The 23,485-nt window shown below is 35.2% G+C and overlaps 1 protein-coding gene across 1 annotated transcript in view; it reads left to right on the forward strand.

Annotated features, from left to right (window-relative positions):
- Positions 1 to 14,415, forward strand: part of LOC110018579 (thioredoxin domain-containing protein PLP3A-like) — a 21,369-nt gene extending 6,954 nt beyond the window's left edge. Inside the window, exons 2-9 of the mRNA XM_020715927.1 lie at positions 8,648 to 8,739; positions 12,788 to 12,865; positions 12,970 to 13,017; positions 13,358 to 13,500; positions 13,575 to 13,647; positions 13,722 to 13,783; positions 13,866 to 13,963; positions 14,027 to 14,415. Of these exons, the coding sequence (XP_020571586.1) occupies positions 8,648 to 8,739; positions 12,788 to 12,865; positions 12,970 to 13,017; positions 13,358 to 13,500; positions 13,575 to 13,647; positions 13,722 to 13,783; positions 13,866 to 13,963; positions 14,027 to 14,133 (701 nt within the window). The 3' untranslated portion in view covers positions 14,134 to 14,415. The remainder of the gene's footprint in view (positions 1 to 8,647; positions 8,740 to 12,787; positions 12,866 to 12,969; positions 13,018 to 13,357; positions 13,501 to 13,574; positions 13,648 to 13,721; positions 13,784 to 13,865; positions 13,964 to 14,026) is intronic.
- Positions 14,416 to 23,485: the final 9,070 nt, after the last annotated feature.

Raw genomic sequence — 23,485 nt, forward strand, 5'->3', positions numbered from 1 at the left:
ATTTTGTTTGCTGATAGTTTGGAGCCAGCCCATTCTTTCTGATGATATATTGCATTCAAATTAGAATGAGGTTGATTTTAGTAAAATCACTGGATGGTGCTGATTGTTTAATTATGGGGTGTTTGGCAGCGCCTTTTAATACGGTTTATTACTGGATTTATTAAATCTAGTCCAGGGGTAGAGTGGATTTAACGGATTTACGATTTACAGATTTACTGAATTCTACTAACGCTAAATCTTACTTGCAGCCAAACACCTCCTTAAGGGTCATTGATTTATGTTCACCTGGGTTTGTTGCTTGGAAAGGGAATATGAATCTTTTGGAGTCATGATATTGATTAATTTCAGTTTCACTGTTTTCTAGAAATGACAATTTTTTAGGGATGTGATATATGTTTAGAACCCTAGATATTCAAATGCAGGAATTACGTGGTCAAATATTTTCTTATGGTAAAATTAAGGGTAATTTGTTTCAATCAGATGATTGAGTTTTTGCAATATCATCCCATGGAAAAACTGTCGATCATGTAGAAAGTTGGGTCTTTGCAATGGTTTAGATACCTAGTGAGCTGTTAAGGAGAAACCTTAGTTCTGTGCAACTATGAATGTTGGTCAGTTACAATCAATTCTCTAGAGTTGAAAAATCTGAGATAAATAATAACTTGTTTGTTTCTTTAAGCATAGATGCACTCAAACTCACAGTTTCCTTGCAGATTTTTCATGTTTATATTTAACAACAATCATTTTATTTTAATTTTGTATTTGGTCTTCCATTTGTGATTTATGATATATTTTTTCTATACGAAAGATATTTTTGATGCCATGATTTTTGTTCTACCTTGAATTTGTGAATTTAAATATTGGATTTGTGGTCAATTTTCCTGGAATCCCCCTAATTTGTATAATTTCATGGGCTTAAAAAATAGCAAATTTGTAGGCAGACAGAACCATGCTGGCAACCCTAATTTGTCCATATTTGCTTGCCTTTGCTGTTTTGTTGTGGTTGTAAAATGTTTTCAGGAAGTTATAAGGATTTGTTAGGTCATTTGTTGCTATTCTAAAAGTTGGTTGAAAACTTGAGCGAATTATGCACATGCCACTGAAATCCTGCATATTTTTTAAATGATAAAATAGCCAATATTTGAAAAATTCTGGGATATATAACCAGCCCCTAGCCAAAATTTATCACATCTCTTCAATATGGCTTGAAATCCAAATTGCTTGTTGAAATCCAAATAGCTCTATCCTTCAGGTTGGCATCTTCACTACAAGGAAATCTCTCATTTTTATCCGTCAAATGATATTTTTAATCTTTCTAGTAAGTTAAACAAGATTTGCTTGAACTAAAACTTGGACTCTTCTAGGTGGATTCTATGTTCTAATGGTCTTTATTTGGTCAGCTCTTTATATTTTTTTCCCTAATGCATGATAATATCCTTACTTATTCTTATAATTGGATCTGGAATACCTCTGTCCCTTTGACATTAGCCTTTTTTATTGTGTGGGGGCGTCTCTTTTAGGTGATGATTATCATTTTTTTTTCGAATTGCATTTTCCCTTTCAACATTAGGAGGAGATTGCTCTTTTCTTTGGGGTTTCCAGTGTCACCATAGCTTTGGACTTTTCTTTGCCTTCTTGTAGAGATCTTTGTATTAATGATATCACAAAAGACATTTGCGTCATCTTTCTAATCTTTACTATTTGGAACTCCTGGTAGGAAACAAGCAATAGCTGCCTTGCAACTATTTATATGAATGGCAGATTTATCTAGTTGAATACTTAATTGCTAACTTACTTTTAAATGGTCGGTAGTACTTTAAAAATGTACATATTATCTTAGAGAACAGGATTACTTCAAATTTTTCATATGCAACTCTAGATATTATTAGAGCTATTTTTTTACCTTTTTTCTGGTTGTATTGTTTTTTTTTTTTTATCATGTTATTGCTTTTTTGTTTTTGTTTAAATGAGAAGGGTTTCCCCAACATTAAAAAAAAAAGTCTAAAATGTGAATTGCCAAACTAATGCATTTGTGTGTTGCAATCAAATTATTGGTAAATTGACTCGTGCAAAAACTATACGGTAACAATTTTGGTTTGATTTTCGATATTTGGTGGGACGGTGAAGAATGAAGTTAAGAGAGTATTAATTTTGTAAATCTGTAAGATTGAGTGATATGTATGAAATTGCCCTTTGAATATTTTGAGGCAGAAAATTGCATTTATAGAAATTGTTGAATCGAAATTATTGATGCTATTTGGAAACAACTATGGATGGATTGTTGTCAATTATCCAAAACTGGTTCAAGTGTGTTGATTCAGGCCAAATGATTAAAATGAGAAACTATTTAAATAATTTATAAGAAATAGTGCCTTCGGTGTTATTCTGAAAAATATGCTCAAAATAATAAAACAACGTATAATAATATTTCCGTTGAGACAATATAAGAAAATCACTTTTTAAGATACATTACCAAAGCAAGCAAAGAGACTCAAGAAAGTGATAGCAAACAGGGGGACAGAAGGACTGCTTTGCAACTACTCAATTTCGGAGACCCTTTCACAATTTAACCTCAAGAAGCTTGCAATTGATGCTTGAGTGCCAGAATTTCACTTAGAATAGAATATAAATATCCAAGATCCCTATAACAAAGAAAAGCTTCACTACTACTTTCTAAAGCAGTGAGACAGTCTTCATGAGCACATAAATGTAGGAATCGTGGATTCATGCATGTGCTCCTTAATAAGAAAATACACTTATTTTGGTCATGGATGAGGTGATAAGTAGAACTTTAGCCGCTCTATTTTGTACTCTCCAATCTTGTGCTCTCTTGGTTGAACACCTTAAGGTGATACATAGCAGCTCATACCTACATAAAACTTGTAGGCGCAAAGGGTAAATTGGACATTTCAAAAGAGTTCAATTTTTTTGTTATTTTTATTACAAACGTTTTTTTAATACAACTCAGAGGGAGAGCCATCTACATTTGTTTTATAGGAATGGTTTGGAGCCAAATAGCATTAGTTCTCTCTATCACCAAAGGTGAAGTTTATGTTACATTTTATTGGGCCCACCAAAGACTTGGTTTATTATGGTTGCACCATTCTGTAGTTACCACACACACTGAACACAAACACAGAGGAATGTACACAACACTTATTAACAACTGTTTAGTGCCATATTTGAATCATTATTCTTAGTTCAATCTACATAATTAATCAAAACCTATCAAATTAGCATATTGCTTGCGGGCTCTGGAAATATGTGCCACTACTCTCGAAATATGATAAGAGAGTTTTTGTTGAGTTTCTAGGTAAATTATTTAGATTGCAAATAAGAAACTACTCAGAGATTTTACCTTCATTTTGCGAGTACTTTTAGATTTTGGGTTCGGTTAATTATCCATAACATAAGCCCTCATGGCTAATTATCTCTCCGGATAATGGGTAAATGCCTTCGGTTAAGGCTATTTATTAGGCGTTGAATGCTCATATAGTAGTAGCAATTAGATTTAGATTTTAAAATTTATCAATATAAGTTTAGAGTGGAAGATAAGGGAAATGATGGCGAACTCGATCAAGTTTTTATAGTTTCGTTGTCTTGGGTTGTAATGTTTCCTAGTCTATTCAGTCAAAGGTGGTAGTCAGCTCAATTTGATTGAATGATTTTTGTCAGCAGTTACAGGTTGATTTGTCCAATAGGACCCTATGGACCATGAAAGGATATTTTTCTAAGTGGACAAATTTAAGTTGACCGTAGTTAACATAGAGTTTTTGTGGCTTATCAAGTATATCAGATGATTCATAACTCAAATAAACAAAATTATTAGGAAACATGCAGACTATATCCGTGATTATAATATTGTGGAATTTGTCTAAGCCAAATCATTCGATCGAGAGATGGGTCATAGCGGACTAATTTGTGGAGCTGACTGGCCAAATCAAACGGACATAATATTGGCCACATCTTTGCTGACATTGGATTATTTTCAATGTGAATATTGTAGTATAAAGTATGACTCATTGTGATATTGGATTATTTTCAATGTGAATATTGTAGTATAAATAATACAGTATGACTCATTGTGAGTTTGAGAATATTAAAATTGTCTCTCTTGACAAATTATTATGAATGGTGGATGAGGCTTGCTTTTAAGTATTTGGTGATTTATTTCACCGAAATTTTTTAATATTTTGTGAAATTTATAAATTTCTTTAGCATTTATCATATATTAATAATTTTTGTGAAAATATCCCCTCATGTTGAAATCTACTATCAACATGACTGTCATCATGGAGATTTAATCGATTGATTTAAATTTTTTTAACTCTACACCTGAGAAGAACACCTGCGGGCATTTTTAATTAGTAGATTTAGGCAATTTAATATGTATAACACACTTCTCATTGCAAAATATTTTAAAATTCAACTCATTTAATCCCACACACTCTTCACATTGAGTGGAGCACATGCCAGCATTTTTGTTAATGCGCACGCATCTTGGTGGATGCAATTGCACAAAATCCCCTGCATTTACAGGACTTAACTACACATATTTTGGAACATTTTGATGAATATTTCATGATTTGTGCACATATCAAGAAGTGTTTTAATTTAGGGATTTCTGCATACCAATCATCAAAAATATTTAATATGATATATTAACCACCCAAATTTTAGAAATAACATTTTAACCACCCAAAACTTTAAATATAACATTTAACCATCCAAAACTTTCATTCAAAGCTATCATTAGTGGGTAAATATGGATGGTTGTAATGAAAAACTGATTAAAATGTTATATTTAAAGTTTGGGTGGTTAAAATACTATATTCTATGTTGGGATGTAAAAACCTTTTTAATTTATTATTTGCATGTTTTTCAATGCTTGCAAAAATTTCAAGGCAATAAGAGTGATTGAAAATAGCATGGAATTTGTACTAGCCTCGAAATCATCCAGCCATTAAATAATTTTATGAATAATTTATAATGGGTTGCGCTCAAATATTCCTATATGATGGCTTTTAAAATTGTCTTCTATCCATTTGTAAGTTTTTTTTTTGGATTCGGTAGCAAAGTAGGCATACAAGAATCATTTAGATACTAAAATATTTCACACTCTTTTGTTGTTCTTATATGTTTAGGTTAAATGTAATGGGCTCATAAATATCAATTTTTTTATTATAAATAAGGGGAAGTGGAATTATTCTTTTTGCCATTGCATTTCATCAGATTTTATGAAATTATGTGAGTTTGATTTAAAAAAATTATGCTTGCGTGCTATGTTTTTCAATTTCTTTTAAGTCCTCTGTTATTTGCATCTCGAAGTTTTGTTTATTATTCATCATGATTCTCAATATGCAAGTAACTTAGATTGTGATTTTACAATTTTGCATTCTGTTCTAGTCCTTATGTTGTGTTCTTACTTATTTTTTATTTAAATTAAGTCCAAAATCAGTCTTAATATCAACAGTATTGTGATGCTCCCTCCCTCGGTGAGAAGTATGGGTGTAAATTAGTCGAATTTGAGCGAGTCCATGGCTTGTTTGTGCTCGGCTTGTTCAAAATTTTTTTGTTCATGTTCAGCTCGTGTTCGAAAAGGCTTATTTGTGTTCGGCGTTATTCAAACTTATTTGTTCGAATTAAGCTCGTGTTCGACTCAAATTACATTAAGAGACTAATAAATTTGATTAATTAAATAGTTAGTATTAAATTAAGAAAATAAATTGTTTTATCCGATTGAGATTCAAATGCTTCTCATCCACTTCGTTCGAATTTTTTGGCATTGGAAATCCTTAGTTTTCACTTTTATAAAGATTTTCTTTACCATCACTTTCGATTGGGATAAAAGCTTGAGTAAGCTTAAAGGAACGCATGGTCCGGACTCCCCATTGTTCTATCCTTCTCGCTTTTGGGGACATTTACATGCCACCCAAATTCTATGTATTTACATATCTAACATCTATACTTACATTTTTTTGATCCCAAATAATTTTTTAAAATAATAAAATTTAATATTTTTTAAATACATATAAAAAATAAATATAACAAGGATATAGATAAATATTATTATTTAATTATTTCGATCCTAAAAGAGTCGAACGCGAACGAACGAACTTTAGTTCATGTTTGATTCGATTATAAATTGAGCTAAAAAAATTATTTGTGTTCAATTCACTCGCTTAACGAACAAATTGAACATGGGCTATTTGCTAGCAACAAGCTTTTTGACAGCCCTAGTAAGAAGGTACTTAGCCAAAAATAAGTTTGCCCACCATGCTAAAAAAATCATGTGTGTAGTTTACACTATGACTTAAAGTTTTTGTCCCGCCAAAGAAATGTGTGTGGGTCTTTGCGTCTTCATACAAAAGCATAAATAATAGAATATTTGTGTTATTTTAAGAAAAACTTGTACTAGTACTTTTATTTTGGAGAACTGGCAGCATTTTTTCTGTCGCACTAAGAAGGATTTTAATAGGGTTTCACTTCAATGAAAACACGCAAGCATAATATAATTTTTTGACGCACTAGGAAAATGTGTACGGACACTTAATTTAGCTATTTGGTAAAACGTGTACTAGTACTTTTATTTTGGAGAACTGACAACATTTTTTCTGTTGCACTAAGAAGGATTTTTATAGGGTTTCACTTCAATGAAAACGCGCAAGCATAATATAATTTTTTGACGCCCTAGAAAAATGTGTACGGATACTTAATTTAGCTATTTGGTAAATTCACATTTTGATTTATAAGTTTGGGCACAAAGATCAATGAAGAAATGATAATATTTTCTTAAAGAGATATTGAGTAGAGCAAGATAGTAGAGATGCTTGACAAGGGCTAAGGTGCAAGGATGCGGGGGAGCAATGGGAGAGATTGAGGAAATGTGGACAAAGTGAGAGAATCTGAGGGGTATTTGTTTTGACAAGAACTGGTAGGTCAGAAATGAGATTGGAGGGAAGCAATTTTGCGGGTGGTAACAACTGTTTAGGAGTATTTTGAGAGGTGCAGTGGCTTAGGGTAGTAGCTGGAGGCTTACTAGCCAAGAGAGGCGAGCGGATAGGGAAATAGATAGAGGGAATTGTGATTTGACTGCTGGTTTTTGGAGATTGAAAATTGGCTGTGCTGTGTAGGGTTTTAAACAATTCGAGGTGAGCTCGAGTCAAGCCCAAAGAATAAGCTCGGCCTCGGCTCATTCATTTCTTACTATAATCGCAAGCTTGACTCTAGTCCAAGCCTCATGGGAGCTATTGAGTCACAAGAAAGGTTGAGAAGGTGACAATAAGACCAATGGCTATTGAGTCACTAGAAACGTTGGAGGAGAGGTTGGGCTTGTTCGGGTTTGGAAGAGGCAAATGCGTGACTTGAGCTGCGTGAGGGATGGAGGACCACTGATGGGTGTGCAACTTCAAAGAAGAAGGTGGTGATGGGCTGCAATTGAGCAGCTTGGGATGCATAGGATGGTACAAGCCAAGCTTGATGGCTCTTCGTGCATGGGCTTACTATGTGGAGTGGAGAAGAGATGGGAGAGGGCGAGAGGGGATACGGGATATGAGCGAAAGAGAACCAGTGAGGAGATAATTATAGAAAACTATAACCTTTTTTTTTGCTGCATTGCACACAAGATGGGAGAATGGTGGGGTCTTAGAGGGCATCGTGGGTAGCGGGATTTAGGTATGGAGATCAACTTTTTATTTTATTTTTAATGTTGATGATATTATAATAATAATTAAATAATAATTATAATTATAATTATAGCTATTGTCACACATGTATGTATGTATGTATGTATGTATCTTACAAATTTTTCTATTCACCATGCCTCAAATTGCATGTTAAATGCCTTATAAACAAGCAAACATTATATTTCACATTCGCATAGGAGCCTCAACGATATGGATGCTCTTTCGATTTCATTTTGATTTTTCGGACACACTCGTGCAACCTGTTTCTTGATTAGACGATATTTAAGCAATCTAGATTATGATTGAAACAAATAGGATCAACGCGACAAGCTGTATATGGATTATCATTTCATCATACTTGCCAAATCGATTGTAAAAGTTATTTTATAGTAATTTTGACGCTCAAGAAGCATTGACACTGTCCGTTTCATGATTGGGCGTCATTTGAGCTCCATAGCAGTTGAAGTAAATTAGTCTTATCCGCATGACGTCACGCTCAATCTTTATATTTTTTTGGTCATAATTGTTCGAATCAAATGGTGAAGGTCATTTCTTGGATATTTTTATACTCTATATGCATTGATACAAAGCCTATTTCACAAATAAATAATATTTGAGCCACCTCGACAACAATCATGGTAATTCGGCTTGACTTGCATGATGTCACATTTGATCTGTCATTTTGATTGTGCTCCATCAAATCAACACGAAAGGCCTCTTCTTAATTAATTTTGACATTCCGTACGCATATGAGCAATACATTTTATAATCAAACAGTCTTGAGTGACTTCGACGAAAACAAAATAATTAAGGGATGATTGCGCAACTTCATGTCTTTTCTTTATTGTGTTTATCATATTTATTGATCAATCAATGAAGGCCCTCTCTTGATTATTTTGATGTTTGAATTTGTCAACGAAGTCCATTTCATCAACGAATGTCATTCAAATAGTTTTGATGGCTATCGAAGTTGTTTGACTTTATTTTGCATGACATCGAAGCCGTGGGCTGCTCTCTTCAATGTGTAGCTATTTGGCGATGCAGGAGGCCATATGTGAGTGATCTCAATGCTTTGAGCATATTGGCATTATGTAATTTGTGAATGGAGATTGTCTTGTTTGCTTAGGTGATGCTCAAATTAATTTAACTTGATTCGCTTGTCGATGTATCTATTGCCTGCTATTTTTTTTGAGCGGCCTCTACTGGACAACTTTGGTATTCCGAACATATTGACGAAGTCCGCTCTACATGTGGATGATAATCCAAATGAAATTAGATGTGATTGAGGCATTTTGATTTTGATTTGTGTGTGACGTACTCATCATTCACCATTATCATGTATAATTGATTGCACTTTTGGACCATATATAGAGGTCAACATTACTCAAAATAGAAAAGAGATAACTCGTGTTAGTGTCACAGTAGTAGAGAAAAAATAAGAATAAATAGAAAGGGAATAAGTGGAACTTTTGTCTTTCTTTATTCATTTGACTTGACATTATGTGAAATCTATGAAAGATTTACTTGCAAATACACACGTGATCCCAACCACCACCAAAGCTTAAAAAATTAGTTCAAATTGGAGTACAATAAATCATGTATAAGAACTAGATTTATTGAAAGCAAGAAAAAGCAACTTGATGATCTTTTGACATAAACAAGTTAATATCAGCTACAAAACTTATATTTTGGAGACTCTTTTCTTGTCGTATATGTTAAGGTCTATGAACAAAGAGGAGATTGAAGTTGGAGTAGTTACATTAATGGTTAAACTCTTCTTTTATCTATAATTTCCGGTGCCTTGACAATCTTATCCTCACGTGAGAGCCCTCCACATTGTCCATCACTCCACCTTAAAGGGAAGCGTTTTAGCATTATCAAATGTCATGTGCCCTTAACTCGCCCAACTTTGTGAAGTTGTATTAGGAGTCATGCGCTCTTAAACGTTGCTCGTGAATAATAAAAGGCGTCAAAATTTATTGGAGCCACTGGTTGCATGAAACACTTGATCCTAGCTAAACCAATGGCTTTGATAATTTATTAGGGAGTATGAGCTAGAAACGCCAATGGTCAACATTGTTTCAACCCAAAAGCTTAAGCCCTCTATATTAGCATATTTTCAACTATCCACTATGGAGTTATATCCAATACTCTTATGCACCTTAATAATATAAACATTCACATGCGATGCGTAGCAGCTTAACTTATAAATAGAATTTAACACAATTTTGTTTTGATGAGCATGCAACTGTGTGACCTATGACGCAGACATGGATATGACATCACATGAGTATGAAACAACAATTCTTGTAGAATGTTAAAATACTTGTTAAAATTATTAAACTTAAAAAAATCTCAAAATTATTTAAATAATTTTTAAGTCACACTTATTTTTCATTAAAAAATGTTAATGAAGTATAATAAATTATAATTATTATAGTTTGTGTAATGTATGTGAAACAAATATTCATGATGTGCCTAGTGGTGCTGAAGAAATGACTAAATTATTTAATAAACTTATAAATTGGGTGTCGCCAAGTAGCTTGTTCAACAAGTAGTTCTAGAATCATCGATTGTCTAAGAGATGAGGGAATGCAGCAGGGTTCAACAAGCAACTACAGTTACTGTAACTAAGATTTTTATAACCCCGTGTGACTTATTTACTGGCTCTTCTATGGCAATTTTTAGTTCTTTTGTTGTGGCAGTGCCGTGCCTTCCAATTATTACTATCACATGTGAGTAATTTGCATGAATAAACATGTAATGAGTTTTTTAATTTCCATGTATTTCTAGGCTTATGTTGTGCTTGGCTATGAGAATTGTTATGTGTCTGTTGTGATCGATTTTCTTTGTCTACATTTCTTTTTTTTATGAGTTTTGGGCTAGTGCTAGAGGTTGTCGGCCTTTAAAAATTGATGTATATTAATTTCTACACTTGATGTTTTTAAAGATAAATTGTTAGCTTAACTAAATTTTAGTTCTTTTTGTTTAATCTTATTTTCTTAGTTGGAGTTGAATTCCTTTGAGTGCAGTTTAAGTGTGATACTAATATTTTGGGTGAAAAAATCTTCTTCTACTATTTTTTATTTTTTATTTCTCTCTCTCTCTCATTCAGGAATGAATTATAGCTCAGTTCATTATTTGTATTCTTTAATATGCATATTAGTCTTTTAGCATTTTCACTACTTGCCTCATATCATTTTCATGATTCGCTTGAATTGATTTGACGATGTTTGCAAATAACTAGCAGTAACTATGACAATTTTAAGTTTTCTTTTATTATTTTTTTATTTTATGTAAATAGGAGGTAGATGGAGTTTACATTAGATGATAAGATAGTTGTACATTTGAATCTAGAATGTTTACCATTAGGAATCTTTATGATATTGAATGTGATGAAGGCCCTTTTTGCTGCACAATGGAAATAACACTTATAAATTAGTATGTTTGAAAAAGTTGGCTTTAATTTAGTTTAATGTGTCATATTTAACCGTATTTCATGAACCTACTACCAGTTCATTGAATTGTTCTATCTTACACTTGTGAATTCATATCTAACACTCTATTAGGCAATTCTATATAGCTATTATTGCAGTTATGTTAGATGATAAAATTGTGTCCGTTGCTGATTGTGGATTTTAGAGAGAGAATCTTGTTGAATTAATCTAATTGATCTATGCTTGATGATTCATGAATTACATTGCTGGAACCATAATGTTTATGCCTTCATTTTCCATATATAAAATATCAAGTTTGTCTAAGTTTTTGGTTTTTTGGTTTTTTTGAATAACCTCACATGATGTGCTCTTTTCTTGCTATCACTACAAGAAAGATGACCTGCTTGTTATTTTATCTCCAATCACTTTCTCTGTACTTGTGTACTTGGTAATGGTCCTCCTGCACTCACTTTTGTTTTACATCTCCTCGATTTTCTACCAATTTTTAGGGCAACTTTTTTAAGAATTGGCTTCCAAATCACTTGTGATAGCTAGCATTTGATTCAATATTTTATCATTTTTTTCTTCAAATTTTGAGGTAAAGGCCATTTTACCTGAGCTTGCATAATTAAAGATATTGCATGTGATTTTCCATTTTCACTATTCCGTTATTCATAGAAGCATCCATCTTTTTTTTGGGTTCCAAAATTTTTACTTCTTCTCAAGTTGATACTACTTGTCTTTCAATTGTCTGCGATCATGCTCCATGTTTAAACAAAAAAAATTTAGTATAATTCTTTCACCCCATCTTTGCTAGGAGTTGTGAGCTTGTTACCATGATATATGTCTCTTAGGCATTTCTCACAAATATACTCCTTTTACAAAAGGTGCAGATGCCCGCTCCTTTGGATTTGCACATTAAGCAATTAATAAAAATATCACATAAAAAGGGCATCTTTGCTTACAAACCTGCATACAGTCGAGATCAGTTCACAAGTTTCTTAGTGCAGTTTAATGCAGACAAAATTTCATACTTACAGCAAAATGATAATAGAGTTATATTAAGTATTGTGCCATCTAAACGCATAAATATCCACCAATGTCACAAATTTGTGCTTATTAAGCAGCATACCCTAACTATGCATGTCATCAAGTCATAGATCTGATTTTGAACAAGTTGATCTGGCCTTCTATCTGCTTTAAAACATTAAAAAACACCCATTTTGAAAACCCATGAATCTGGTTTAAAACTAGTTTATCCAGCATTTTATTTAAAACCAGGAATCCGTATACTCTTTCCTATTAGATAAATTGGAAAAGAGTAAGCTAGAAAAAAATGTCAAAAAAAAAAAAAAAAAAAAAAAAAATAAAAAAAAAAAAAAAAAAAGCAGAGAGAGAGAGAGAGAAAAAAGCTACAGGAATTCATTAAATTATTGTGAGATAACCTGCATGGGATCAGGTGAAAATAACTGGAGAAAATCTGTGAGATGCTTCTCAGAAATGCAATTTCTGAGAATGTTTTTTTAATTGAATTGGACAAATTAGCTGTCCTGGATGACAAGCATTACGACATGAAGTACTGTTTCTTATACGTGTCATTAATTTAATTGAAGTGCAATCTACATGCTTATTCGTTGTAATTCTCATGTCTGACAAGCTTTACAGGAGTTGGTAGCCAATGAGAAGGCACAAACATCATCTCATGCAGCCACCGATGAGGTTGACCTCGATGAATTGCTGGATGTGAGTTCAAATATCTCATCTGACTTTGGATTCTTATGTTTATTTTGGCATTTTGAAACTTGTGCTTTGCAATTCTTCTCTTTTTTGACTTGGTTTTGTTTAAGGATCCTGAACTGGAAAAACTGCATGCAGAAAGAATTGCTGCTTTAAAGGTACTGTTAAGTAATCTAAGAGTTGCTTTGAGTTGCATATCATTTTCTAGAAAGAGAAGTGTCAAAATAGTTCTTTGACTCTCTGCAAAGAGTTATTTTAGTCCCAAAATCTTTAAGTTATTAATTTATTCCTCATACTCTTTTAATATAGGCTGAAATAATCTCAACGGAGGACTATTTCAGCCCCAATTTAAAAAATCTGGAACTAATTTTGCACTTTTTAGACTATGGGACTAAAATGGCCATGTGTAAAACAGTCAGGGAACTATATTGACTCTTTACTTTTTCTAGAAAAGAAGAATTAGATTAATGCAGCCTTTTAAATCATTAACATCATTAGAAAGAAGCTGAGAAGAGAGAGGTACTGAAAAGGCAAGGTCATGGTGAATATAGGGAGATAACTGAAGCTGACTTTCTCGGTGAAGTGACCGGAAGTCAGAAAGTCATCTGCCATTTCTACCACCGTGAATTTTACCGTTGCAAGTAAATTATATGCTAAACTTATTCTGCATAAGGCCTCTGTCCCTACCTTGTTTTCATGATCCCACCTCTTTCAGGATAATGGATAAGCATTTGAAGGCCTTGGCACCAATTCACTTTGATACAAAGTTCATCAAATTAGATGCTGAAGTTAGTCTCATTTCCCCCACTCAGAAGTATTTTAGTAATGATAGAAATTAAAATTTCTGGTGTGTTATATGCAGAATGCACCATTCTTTGTTAAGAAACTAGCTATTAAAACCCTGCCATGCGTTGTCTTGTTCAGGTGAGCATTTTCATAAGGTTAATTTTTGCATCTGCGTCAAAACTTCATTATTTTTGGCCTGATTTATATTGGTTATTTTCAGGAATGGGATTGGCTTTGATAGGTTGGTTGGGTTTCAAGATCTGGGCAGCAAAGATGATTTCACCTCCGGGGCATTAGAACACCTCTTCAAGAGGAAAGGTATGCATCCCTTTTTGAAACTTTCAGATCTGCAGAACAAGACTTAAACTGTAGTTTGTTTAGGTATTATTGATGAAAGGAAAGGCGACAATGATGAGGATGCAGAAGAGGAGACAGGCAATAGTCGAAGTATTAGAGCTTCAACTAATGCAGGTTCTGATTCAGACTGAAATCAAGTGGAAAGAATGCAAAGAACTAAAAAAATTGCTCGTCTTTCTTTCTTGTTATTCGGTTGTTTCTTGTGCCACTAGAAAAGTTTTTGTCTCTTTTAGGTGATTTGTTTTTTATTTGCAATTGCTTTCTATGTACTTAATCAGAATTATTTGTTGGTGTATATTGAAATTTGGTTAAATCAGTTTTGCGATGGGTTCAGTTTAGGAAAATTGAGGCAAGGCGTGAGCTATTCTATGTAGACCTTTGAACCTGATAATAGGCTTTATTTTGTAACGTCATCCAATCCTATTTTGTATCTTTGTATATATATATATATATATATATATATATATATATATATATATAGTAAAAAGAATGAGCCGGCGCGTGAGGTTGGGACTATATTGTATCTTTGTATGTATGTATGTATGTATATATATAATATAGTAAGAATGAGCTGGCGCGTGAGGTCCCCAACCCACCTTATTGGATCAACCCCTTCAGTTCTGGTGGCAACCCATGCGTGTTTTGTTGCAAATTCTATCACTTTTAGTAGTAGTGTTTTGTTACAACTTAGATTTACGTTAAATAGGATTTATCAGATTTGATTGAGTAAGATTTGATTGGGCTCCCAAGATATGATGTAATAAATTTGTCTCACAATTTGATTTAAAAATTCTCAATTTTTGTCTTCAAACAGGCGAAACATAAGAAAAAAAATGGGAGAATTTAATATAATCGTGTGTTGGATTTATTTTAAATTTTTATTATGTTTGGTTGGATTTGAATTAAATATAAGATTAAATCTTATTAATAGTGTGCTATCAAATATCATCTTAAATTTTTATTTTAAGATTTAATAACTATAGAAAAATAATAATACGTCCAAACAAATAAAACATTAAATTCATTGAAAAATGACGTGCTCCGAGTAAAGATTTATGTCAAGTAAAATGGACTTATAAAATCAAGGAATGCAGAACATAAACCACATATTCTGTTTCCACCATCTGCCTCAAATTCAATCAATCTGCTGGCAATATGTCATGTCATGTCATGTCATGTCGACTTAGCTGGCCTAAATATCGTCAGCATATATAAAATGAAAATAATGTTGACATCCATTATATTTTTTTGGCCTTTTATGACAAAATATCAAACTAGCCACATGCCAGCTGATGATTCAAGTCCTTCGAAAGCTCAAGCATCCCATTCGTACACAGTGGCAGAGGATAGTTAATCGCCTATAGTAATCTACAATAGAGTACATGGCAATATTTTTTTTAGATGGACAAAATATAATACATGGAGGACAATTTTACGGTTTCAAGAAACAGGAGAATAACGGTCCATGTAATATAATCTTAAAGTTTTATATATATCCGTATAAATGTGTTCAAAATAAATAAATAAAGATCATTATCTAAACAGAGCTAGAGCTGGATCGAAATTGGCGCAAATGAATTAAATTCTGATCGAGAATAATTCATGGCTTGTTATGTTTGATTTCAAGCCAACTTGTTTGAAATTGAATCGAGCTCAATCTGACTTGAAATCGAAATGTGTTAGCTCAAATTTGAGTTATTTGGATATGTTCCAGCTTGGAACATGTTCTATCGGACTCGTAATCAAAATAAAATGACTCAAATTGAGTTAGTTGGTTATATTTTAGTTTGAAATAGGATCATAGCTTGTTATATTTGATTTTATTTAGCTTTATATATAATTTTTACAAATAATAAAAAAATACTTCAAGCCGATCTCGAGCCAGTTTAAGTCTATGAATCCAAAACCACCCTTTGGAGAGAAAGAGAGGGAGAGAAAGAGATGGAGGGTTGTCACGTTGGGGGCAAAGATGTGTGTATCCCCGACTTGACGACCTCGTTATTCCACACAAATGAGGTTATAATGTGAGATTGAAGGGGAGCAACAACCTACATGAGAGGCGAGAGAGAGCCTAAAAGGGATACCTTTTTACATCAAGAGGGAATCTATTTGTAGAAAAAGAAAGAGGGGAAATGGATATTATGTTTAAGCTCTTGCCTTTTAGAAGAGTTATGAGGGGTATTTGTTGTGGTATATTAAAAATTTAAAACGATCCACGATGAAGTAAACAATGGAATGAGATAAGCAAAAATTCACACCAAAAAAGAACACACAGATTTACGTGGTTCGGCAAATTGCCTACATCCACGGAGTTGCAAAGGAATTTACTAATTAAAAAATTTACACCAGTGGATCGTCTCCAATTACAAGAACGAACTCTTTCTCTCACTTCTTCACTCTTCTCTCTACACCGAGATACACCGAAGAAGAAGAAAAAAAAAGTACAAGAGATAAACCTATTTTTCTTCTGCCACAAGCCAACAAGAAGAAATCAAGAAGAGCACCTTCTTCTTCCACTATCTTCTTCTTTTTTCTGCCAAGCACGAGAAGAATCTTTTCACAAATTGAAGGAGGCTTGGGCGGATACGGGAGAGGAGTTTCTATTTCAGGAGAGACGGATCGTCAGGAGGAAGTCTTCTGATTTCGCGAGGGAGACGGGGCTTGCGAACGAGAGAGGCAATCACAAGAGACAGGGAGACGGGGAGTTCGCAAAAAATGGGAGGAAAGGGTCGGGAGCAGTTACGATAATATTTATTATCATTTTCTCTACCGGACTCCACACTCAACAAATCTCTCACTTGGAGACTGGTACACAGACTCCAACTTCTTCCTCAGACTGACATCCTCCACTGGTGGCGTAGCCCTTTTCTTCAAATTTGTTATCTTCTTTCTCTGCAACTCAAGGCCCCTGTCTTCACACCAAAAGACCAACTGAAGCTGCGCACAACTTCAGTTTCTCCAGAGTAACACTCTTTGTCAACATATCAGCAGGGTTTTGGCTTCCACAAATTTTCTCAAGCAACAATTGTCTGCCATTCAATAATGACCGTATGAAGTGATACCTGATCTGAATGTGCTTAGTCCTTGACTAAAATGCTGGATTCCTGACAAGGAATATGACGCTCTGACTATCACTGTAGAGAATGCCCTTCTGATCCTTCTTGCCCAATTCTTTCAAGAAGCCCTGTAGCCATATTATCTCTTTCGCAACCTCTGACACTGCTATGTATTCAACTTCTGTAGTAGATAACAAAACTGCCTTCTGCATATTAGAGCCCCATGATACTGCAGTGTCACCAATAGTATAAATATAGCTTGTAGTACTTCTTCTGGTATCAATGTCTCCAGCTATATCACCATCAACATAGCCTAGTACCTCTGAACTCTTTCCTGAGAAACACAAGCAAGTTTTTGCAGAGCCTCTTAGGTACCTCAAGATCCACTTCACTGCTTCCAATGTTTCTTTCTAGGATTACTCATGTATCTGCTAACAACTCCCACTGCATGGGCAATATCTGGTCTGGTGCAAATCATAGCATACATAAGTGAATCAATAGATGAAGCATAAGGAACCTTAATCATGTGATCTCGTTCCTCCTCTGACTTGGGTGACTGATTCTTGTTGAGTCTAAAGTGACTTCACAAGAGTGTGACAACTGGTTTGACTTTATCCATGTTGAACTTCCTGAGTACCTTTTCACATACTCAGCCTGAGAGAGTCTCAACAAGCCTCTGACTCTATCTCTGAGAATTCTCATACCAAGGATTTGCTTTGTCGCTCCCAAATCGTTCATTGTAAAGTGCTCTGACATCTACTCCTTTAAATTATTGATATCCTCAATACAAGCACCTGCAATAAGCATATCATCCACATACAACAATAGGATGATATAGGAATTGTTAAAATACCTGACATAGCAACAGAAATATGCCTGGCATCTGTTGTACCCTGCACTATGCATAAAATTATCAAATTTCTTATATCACTGTCTAGAAGCTTGCTTAAGGCCATGCAAGCTCTTCTTTAATATGCAAACTGACTCTTCCTTTCCTTGTATCATGAACCCTTCAGGTTGGTGCATGTAGATGTCTTCTTCAAGATCCCCATGAAGAATGGCTATCTTCACATCTAACTGCTCAAGGAAGAGATCTTCAGTAGTCACCATAGACAGTACCATTCTGATGGTTGTAAGCTTCACCACAAGAGAGAAAATCTCGGAATAATCAATACCATGCTTCTGCTGAAAACCCTTTACAACAGGTCTAGCTTTTTACCTCTTACTGTCATCATGCTTAGTTTTCACCCGGTATACCCACTTGTTGTGTAATGTCTTCTTTCCAGATGAAAGTTCTGTCAACTCCCAAGTCTGATTTTCTAGCAGAAAATCAATCTCCTCCTTCATGGCAAGCTCCCACTTGCTCAAATTTTCATCTTGCAAGGCTTATTCATAATTCTGAGGTTCTCCACCATCTGTCAGCATAATGTAGTACAAAGTTGGAGAATAACGTTCTGGAGAACGTCTAGCCCTTTCTGACCTGCGAACTGCAACAGTAGAGGTAGACTGCTTTGAAACTGACTTTGGAACAATAGTAGTGGATGTCCCGGATCCACTCTCCTCGTCACCTGCATCTCTGTTCTGCACTGTGACCTCTCGTAAATCATCAAATCTTACCAACTCAGATTCTTTCAGTGTTGTTTCAAAAATTGTACTAGACTGGTCCTTGTACATAACATTTTCATTAAAAATCACGTTCATGCTCCTAATGATCTTCTAACCCTGATCATCCTATAAACGATATCCAAATGCCTCATCTCCATAGCTAATGAAATAACACTTCCTTGACTTAGCCTCAAGCTTATTATGAGCAACACAATTAATGAGAATATAAGAACAACAACCAAAAAGCTTAAGGTGAGAAAATTTTACCACTTTCCCACTCCAAAATTCTTCAGGTAATTCACAATTTAATGGAACAGATGGCCCCCTGTTGATCCAATAAACTGCAGTACTAGTCGCTTTTGCCCATAAAGTAGGTAGTAGTCCGGCGTGCAATCTGATGCTTTTAGCCCGCTCATTAATGATCCTGTTTATGCACTCTACAACACTATTTTATTGTGGTATTCCTGGAATGGTCTTCTTCATCCTGATTCCCTGAGCTGCACAGTACTCCTTGAACCCACCATCAATGTACTCACCACCATTATCAAACCTCAGACATTTTAGCTTTAAGCATATCTCTGTCTCAACTATAGCCTTCCAAGTCTTGAACACACTGAATACATCAGATTTATACTTCAAGAAATAAACCCATACATTTATGTTATGATCTTCAATGAATGAGATGTAGTAGCGAGAGTCTCCAAAAGACGCCATTGGAGAAGGTCCCCAGACATCTGTATCAATGAATGAGATGTAGTAGCGAGAGTCTCCAAAAAACGCCATTGGAGAAGGTCCCCAGACATCTGTATGTACAAGTGTACAAGATCCAGCTTTCCTGCCTTTGGTGTCCTGCCACTTTTCAAGAAACTGACCTTCCTCTGTTTCCCCGCAATGCAACTCTCACAGATGCCGAGATCAACTAACTTCAGTTCTGGTAGTTTATCTCTGGACTGAAGTTCCTTCATACCTCTCTGACTCATGTGACCAAGTCTGCAATGCCACAACTCTGTTGTGCTCTCTACAAAAGTAGTATCAACACTATTAATTAAACCAGTAGTCATATACAACGTACATGCTTTCTTACCCCGAGCCAGTATCAGTGCTCCTTTAGTAACCTTCCAGGTGCTATCTGAGAATACTACTGAATGTCCACACTCATCAAGCTGTCCAACAGAAATGAGGTTCTTCTTCAGTTCAGGAATGTATCTGACTTTTTGCAGAGTCCATTTGTTCTTGTTTGGAAGTGCAATGTCAATATCTTCCATTCCTACCACGTTCAGAGCTTCTCCATCAGCCAGATATATTTTTCCAAAGTCACCTGCAACATAATTTCTCATCAATTCCCGATGGAAAATTGTATGGAAAGAAGCTCCTGAATCCAATATCCAGTCATCAACAGGACTATGAACTGTCAGCAGCAGTGCATCATGTGATTCTTCAGTTACCACATTCGCATTGTCATTCTCCTTCTTCTTAGGATTCCTATAGTTCCTCCTTATGTGACCAGTTTTGTCACAATTCCAGCAAGTTACTTGTTTACCAGACCTTGACTTGCTTCTGCTTCTGTTATTTGATTTTGATCTTCTAGTGTTTGAGTTTCTGTCATGTGATCTCCCTATGGAATTAGCATTTAAATGTCGAACTCAAACCTGAGATCTCGTCAGAATCTTTCCTGCGCACCTCCTCAGCAAAAATCAAATCACGAATATCTTCAAATTTCAGTTTAGTTTTACTTGTTGAATTACTAACAGCCATTCTCATAGCTTCCCAGCTATTTGGCAATGAAGCCAATAGGATCAGTGCATGTATCTCATCATCAAATTTAATTTCCACAGACGATAATTGATTTGTGATAGTATTGAAATCATTCAGATGTTGTACAACAGACGTACCTTCCGTCATCTTCAAATTGAATAACTTCTTCATCAGATATACTTTGTTATTCGCCGATGACTTTTCATACATACCTGACAGGGCTGTCATAAGATCAGCAGTCGTCCACTTCTTGACGAAGTTGTGTGCAACGGACCTCGATAGAGTCAATCGAATAACCTGCAGAACCTGTCTATCCAACAGATTTCATTCAGCCCCATCCATTCTTTCAGGTATTTTCCCCAATAACGGAAGATGAAGCTTCTTCCCATAAAGGCAATCCTCTATCTGCATCCTCCAGTAACTAAAATCTGTGACATTGATTTTCTCGATCCCTGAAATTTTCACTTCATCTGCAACCATTGGCTTTGATACCATTTGTTGTGGTATATTGAAAATTTAAAATGATCGACGATGAAGTGAAAAATGGAACGAGAAAAGCTTCACACCAAAAGAACACACAGATTTATGTGGTTCGGCAAATTACCTACATCCACGGAGTTGCAGAGGATTTTACTATTTGAAGAATTTATACCAGTGGATCATCTCCAATTACAAGAGCAAACTCTTTCTCTCACTTCTTCACTCTTCTCTTTCTACACAGAGATACACCGAAGAACAAGAAAAAATTACAAGAGAGAAACCTATTTCTCTTCTGACACAAGCTAACAAGAAGAAATCAAGAAGAGAACCTTCTTCTTCCACTATCTTCTTCTTTCTTCTGCCAAGCACGAGAATAATCTTTTCACAAACTGAAGGAGGCTTGAGAGGAGATGGGAGAGGAGTTTCTATTTCGCAAGAGACAGATCGTCGGGAGGAAGCCTTCTGATTTTGCGAGGGAGACAGGGCTTGCAAACGAGAGAGGTGATCACGAGGGACAGGTAGACGGGGAGTTCACAAAAAAATGGGAGCAAAGGGTCTAGAGCAGTTACGACAATATTTATTATTGTTATTATTATTAGTTATCTACCGGTCTCCACACTCAACAGTATTACGGTCTTTCCCTCGCTTGGATCAATCCTCCTGAAGTTTCTGTAGCTAGACTTGTCAGCGTCAAGTAGTTAGCGCAAGCAACTGATTGTCCGAGGGTGCAAGTGGCGGGCCAATGTTGGCCGACAGGAGGTTTTTGACCCATGTTAGTTGGTCGAGTGGTCGGCTCGATGGTTGCATGTCTCCTGGTTCATGTTCGATGGTGGATCCTTCTGGTTGGCAAGGCATATTCTTAGGCTATACATGAAATCGTAGAGTTTTTCACTTCTTAGAGGTGAAACTACAATAAAAATGGAAAATCCACTAGTACAGAAAAACCATTTCATAAGCTTCTATTTGAACTTAAAATTTTAACAATCCTTTTATAATCTTTCAATGAGCTAATCTTTGGAATATAATCATCTTAGTTTTCTCTTTTTAGAATTTTAGGTAGAAAAATTCCCACAACTCATGCTCTCTCTTTACCCATCTCTCTTACCCTTATCGGAACATCGCCTCTAGTGGTTCTCACCTTATGTCAGGTCTTAAGAGATATTGTCGCTACCTTCGCGGGAATAATTGCCAAGGCTTGTTAGTGGGATGTGGCGCACCCATTGTGGATCTTGTTGCTTCGTGGCAGAGAATCACCTCTGTAGTTTCTTCCTACTTAAGCTTTAAGGAAGGGTTTTTTGGAGATTTCCTTAGGGGGAGAAGGACCTCTGTTTGCTCATCCTAGAGTAAATACTCAAGTCAAGAGATAGATCTTTGTAATGCTCGTCCCTAAGGAGAGGTTTGGAGAGTTATTTTTATTTTTCTTTTGGAATGCTCTCATGGACGAGAGGCCTAAAGAGAAAAAAATTATTTCTACTCATGAATAGAAAGAGTGGGAAGAGATTATTATATTTTCTTTCTTCCTCCCTTTTACTATTTTTGTTTTCTTCTTTAATGAAAAATAAAAATAAAGTAAGAGAGTGTGCTTATCTTTTTATTGTTCTCCTATACGCGACCTTGCTTTTGGAAAATGAGAGGAGTTTTTTCTCTCGTTGCTTTCCTCCTTTTCTTATCTTTTCCTCCTTTTTAATGTTTGCCTTTTCAACTTTTTACTTTTTATCTTCACTTTTTGCTTTTTGTCATTTTTTTTTGGCCTGTCACATTTACTTTATGTCTTGTCATTTTTTATTTCCATCTTTTTCTTCGCTTTTGTTCTTGTTCTTCTTTTTTTTGTTTCTTGTTTTGATTTTTTATTTCTTTGCCTTGGTCCTTCTCCTACATAGAAAACTTTTTGTCTTATTGGTTGCACGTTCCACGCTCATCGTACATTTTAGGATGTTGAATATAAATATGTCCTTTAGACTGTGCCTAAGGGATAGAGTCAGATTCCAGAGGAAAGAGAAAGAGAGGGAGATAAAGAGAGAGAGAGAGAGAGGGTTGACTCGTCGGGTAGTAAAGTGAGGTGGTTACCAAGCTTGGTGATCTCTTTTATTCCACACAAATGATGTTAGAATATGGGAATAAAGGTGACCAAACTCCTTACATGAAGGGGGAGAGCTCAAAGGGGCCCTTTTACATCTAATAGGTCCTCTACTTATAAAAAGAAGAGAGTAAGGAGAAGAAATTACATATATGCCCCTATTTAAAGGGTAGCAGCTAGGGGTAATTTGATCCATATATATCTTAACTAAAGTCGGTGGCTGATTTAGGTGGATGATCGTCGAGGGTTGGTTGATCGATTCAACATCAAACAGTCGGTTGGGTAGCTGACTAGCAAGGTGGCTAGCACAAGTGGCCAACTAGTTCAACATTAGGCGATCGACTGGGTGGTCGGTCGACAGAGGTGGTCAACCCAAGTGGCCTCTCAATTCTTCTTCAAATGACAGGTTGGATGGCTAGTTGGCAGGGTTGTGGCCGACCGAAGTGGCCAAACGATTCTTCTTAAGAAGACTGACTGGGTGGTTGATCGGTTCAACATCAAGTGGTTGGC

The sequence above is a fragment of the Phalaenopsis equestris genome, unplaced genomic scaffold (assembly GCF_001263595.1).
Source record: "Phalaenopsis equestris unplaced genomic scaffold, ASM126359v1 Scaffold000025, whole genome shotgun sequence".
Lineage (NCBI taxonomy): Eukaryota > Viridiplantae > Streptophyta > Magnoliopsida > Asparagales > Orchidaceae > Phalaenopsis > Phalaenopsis equestris.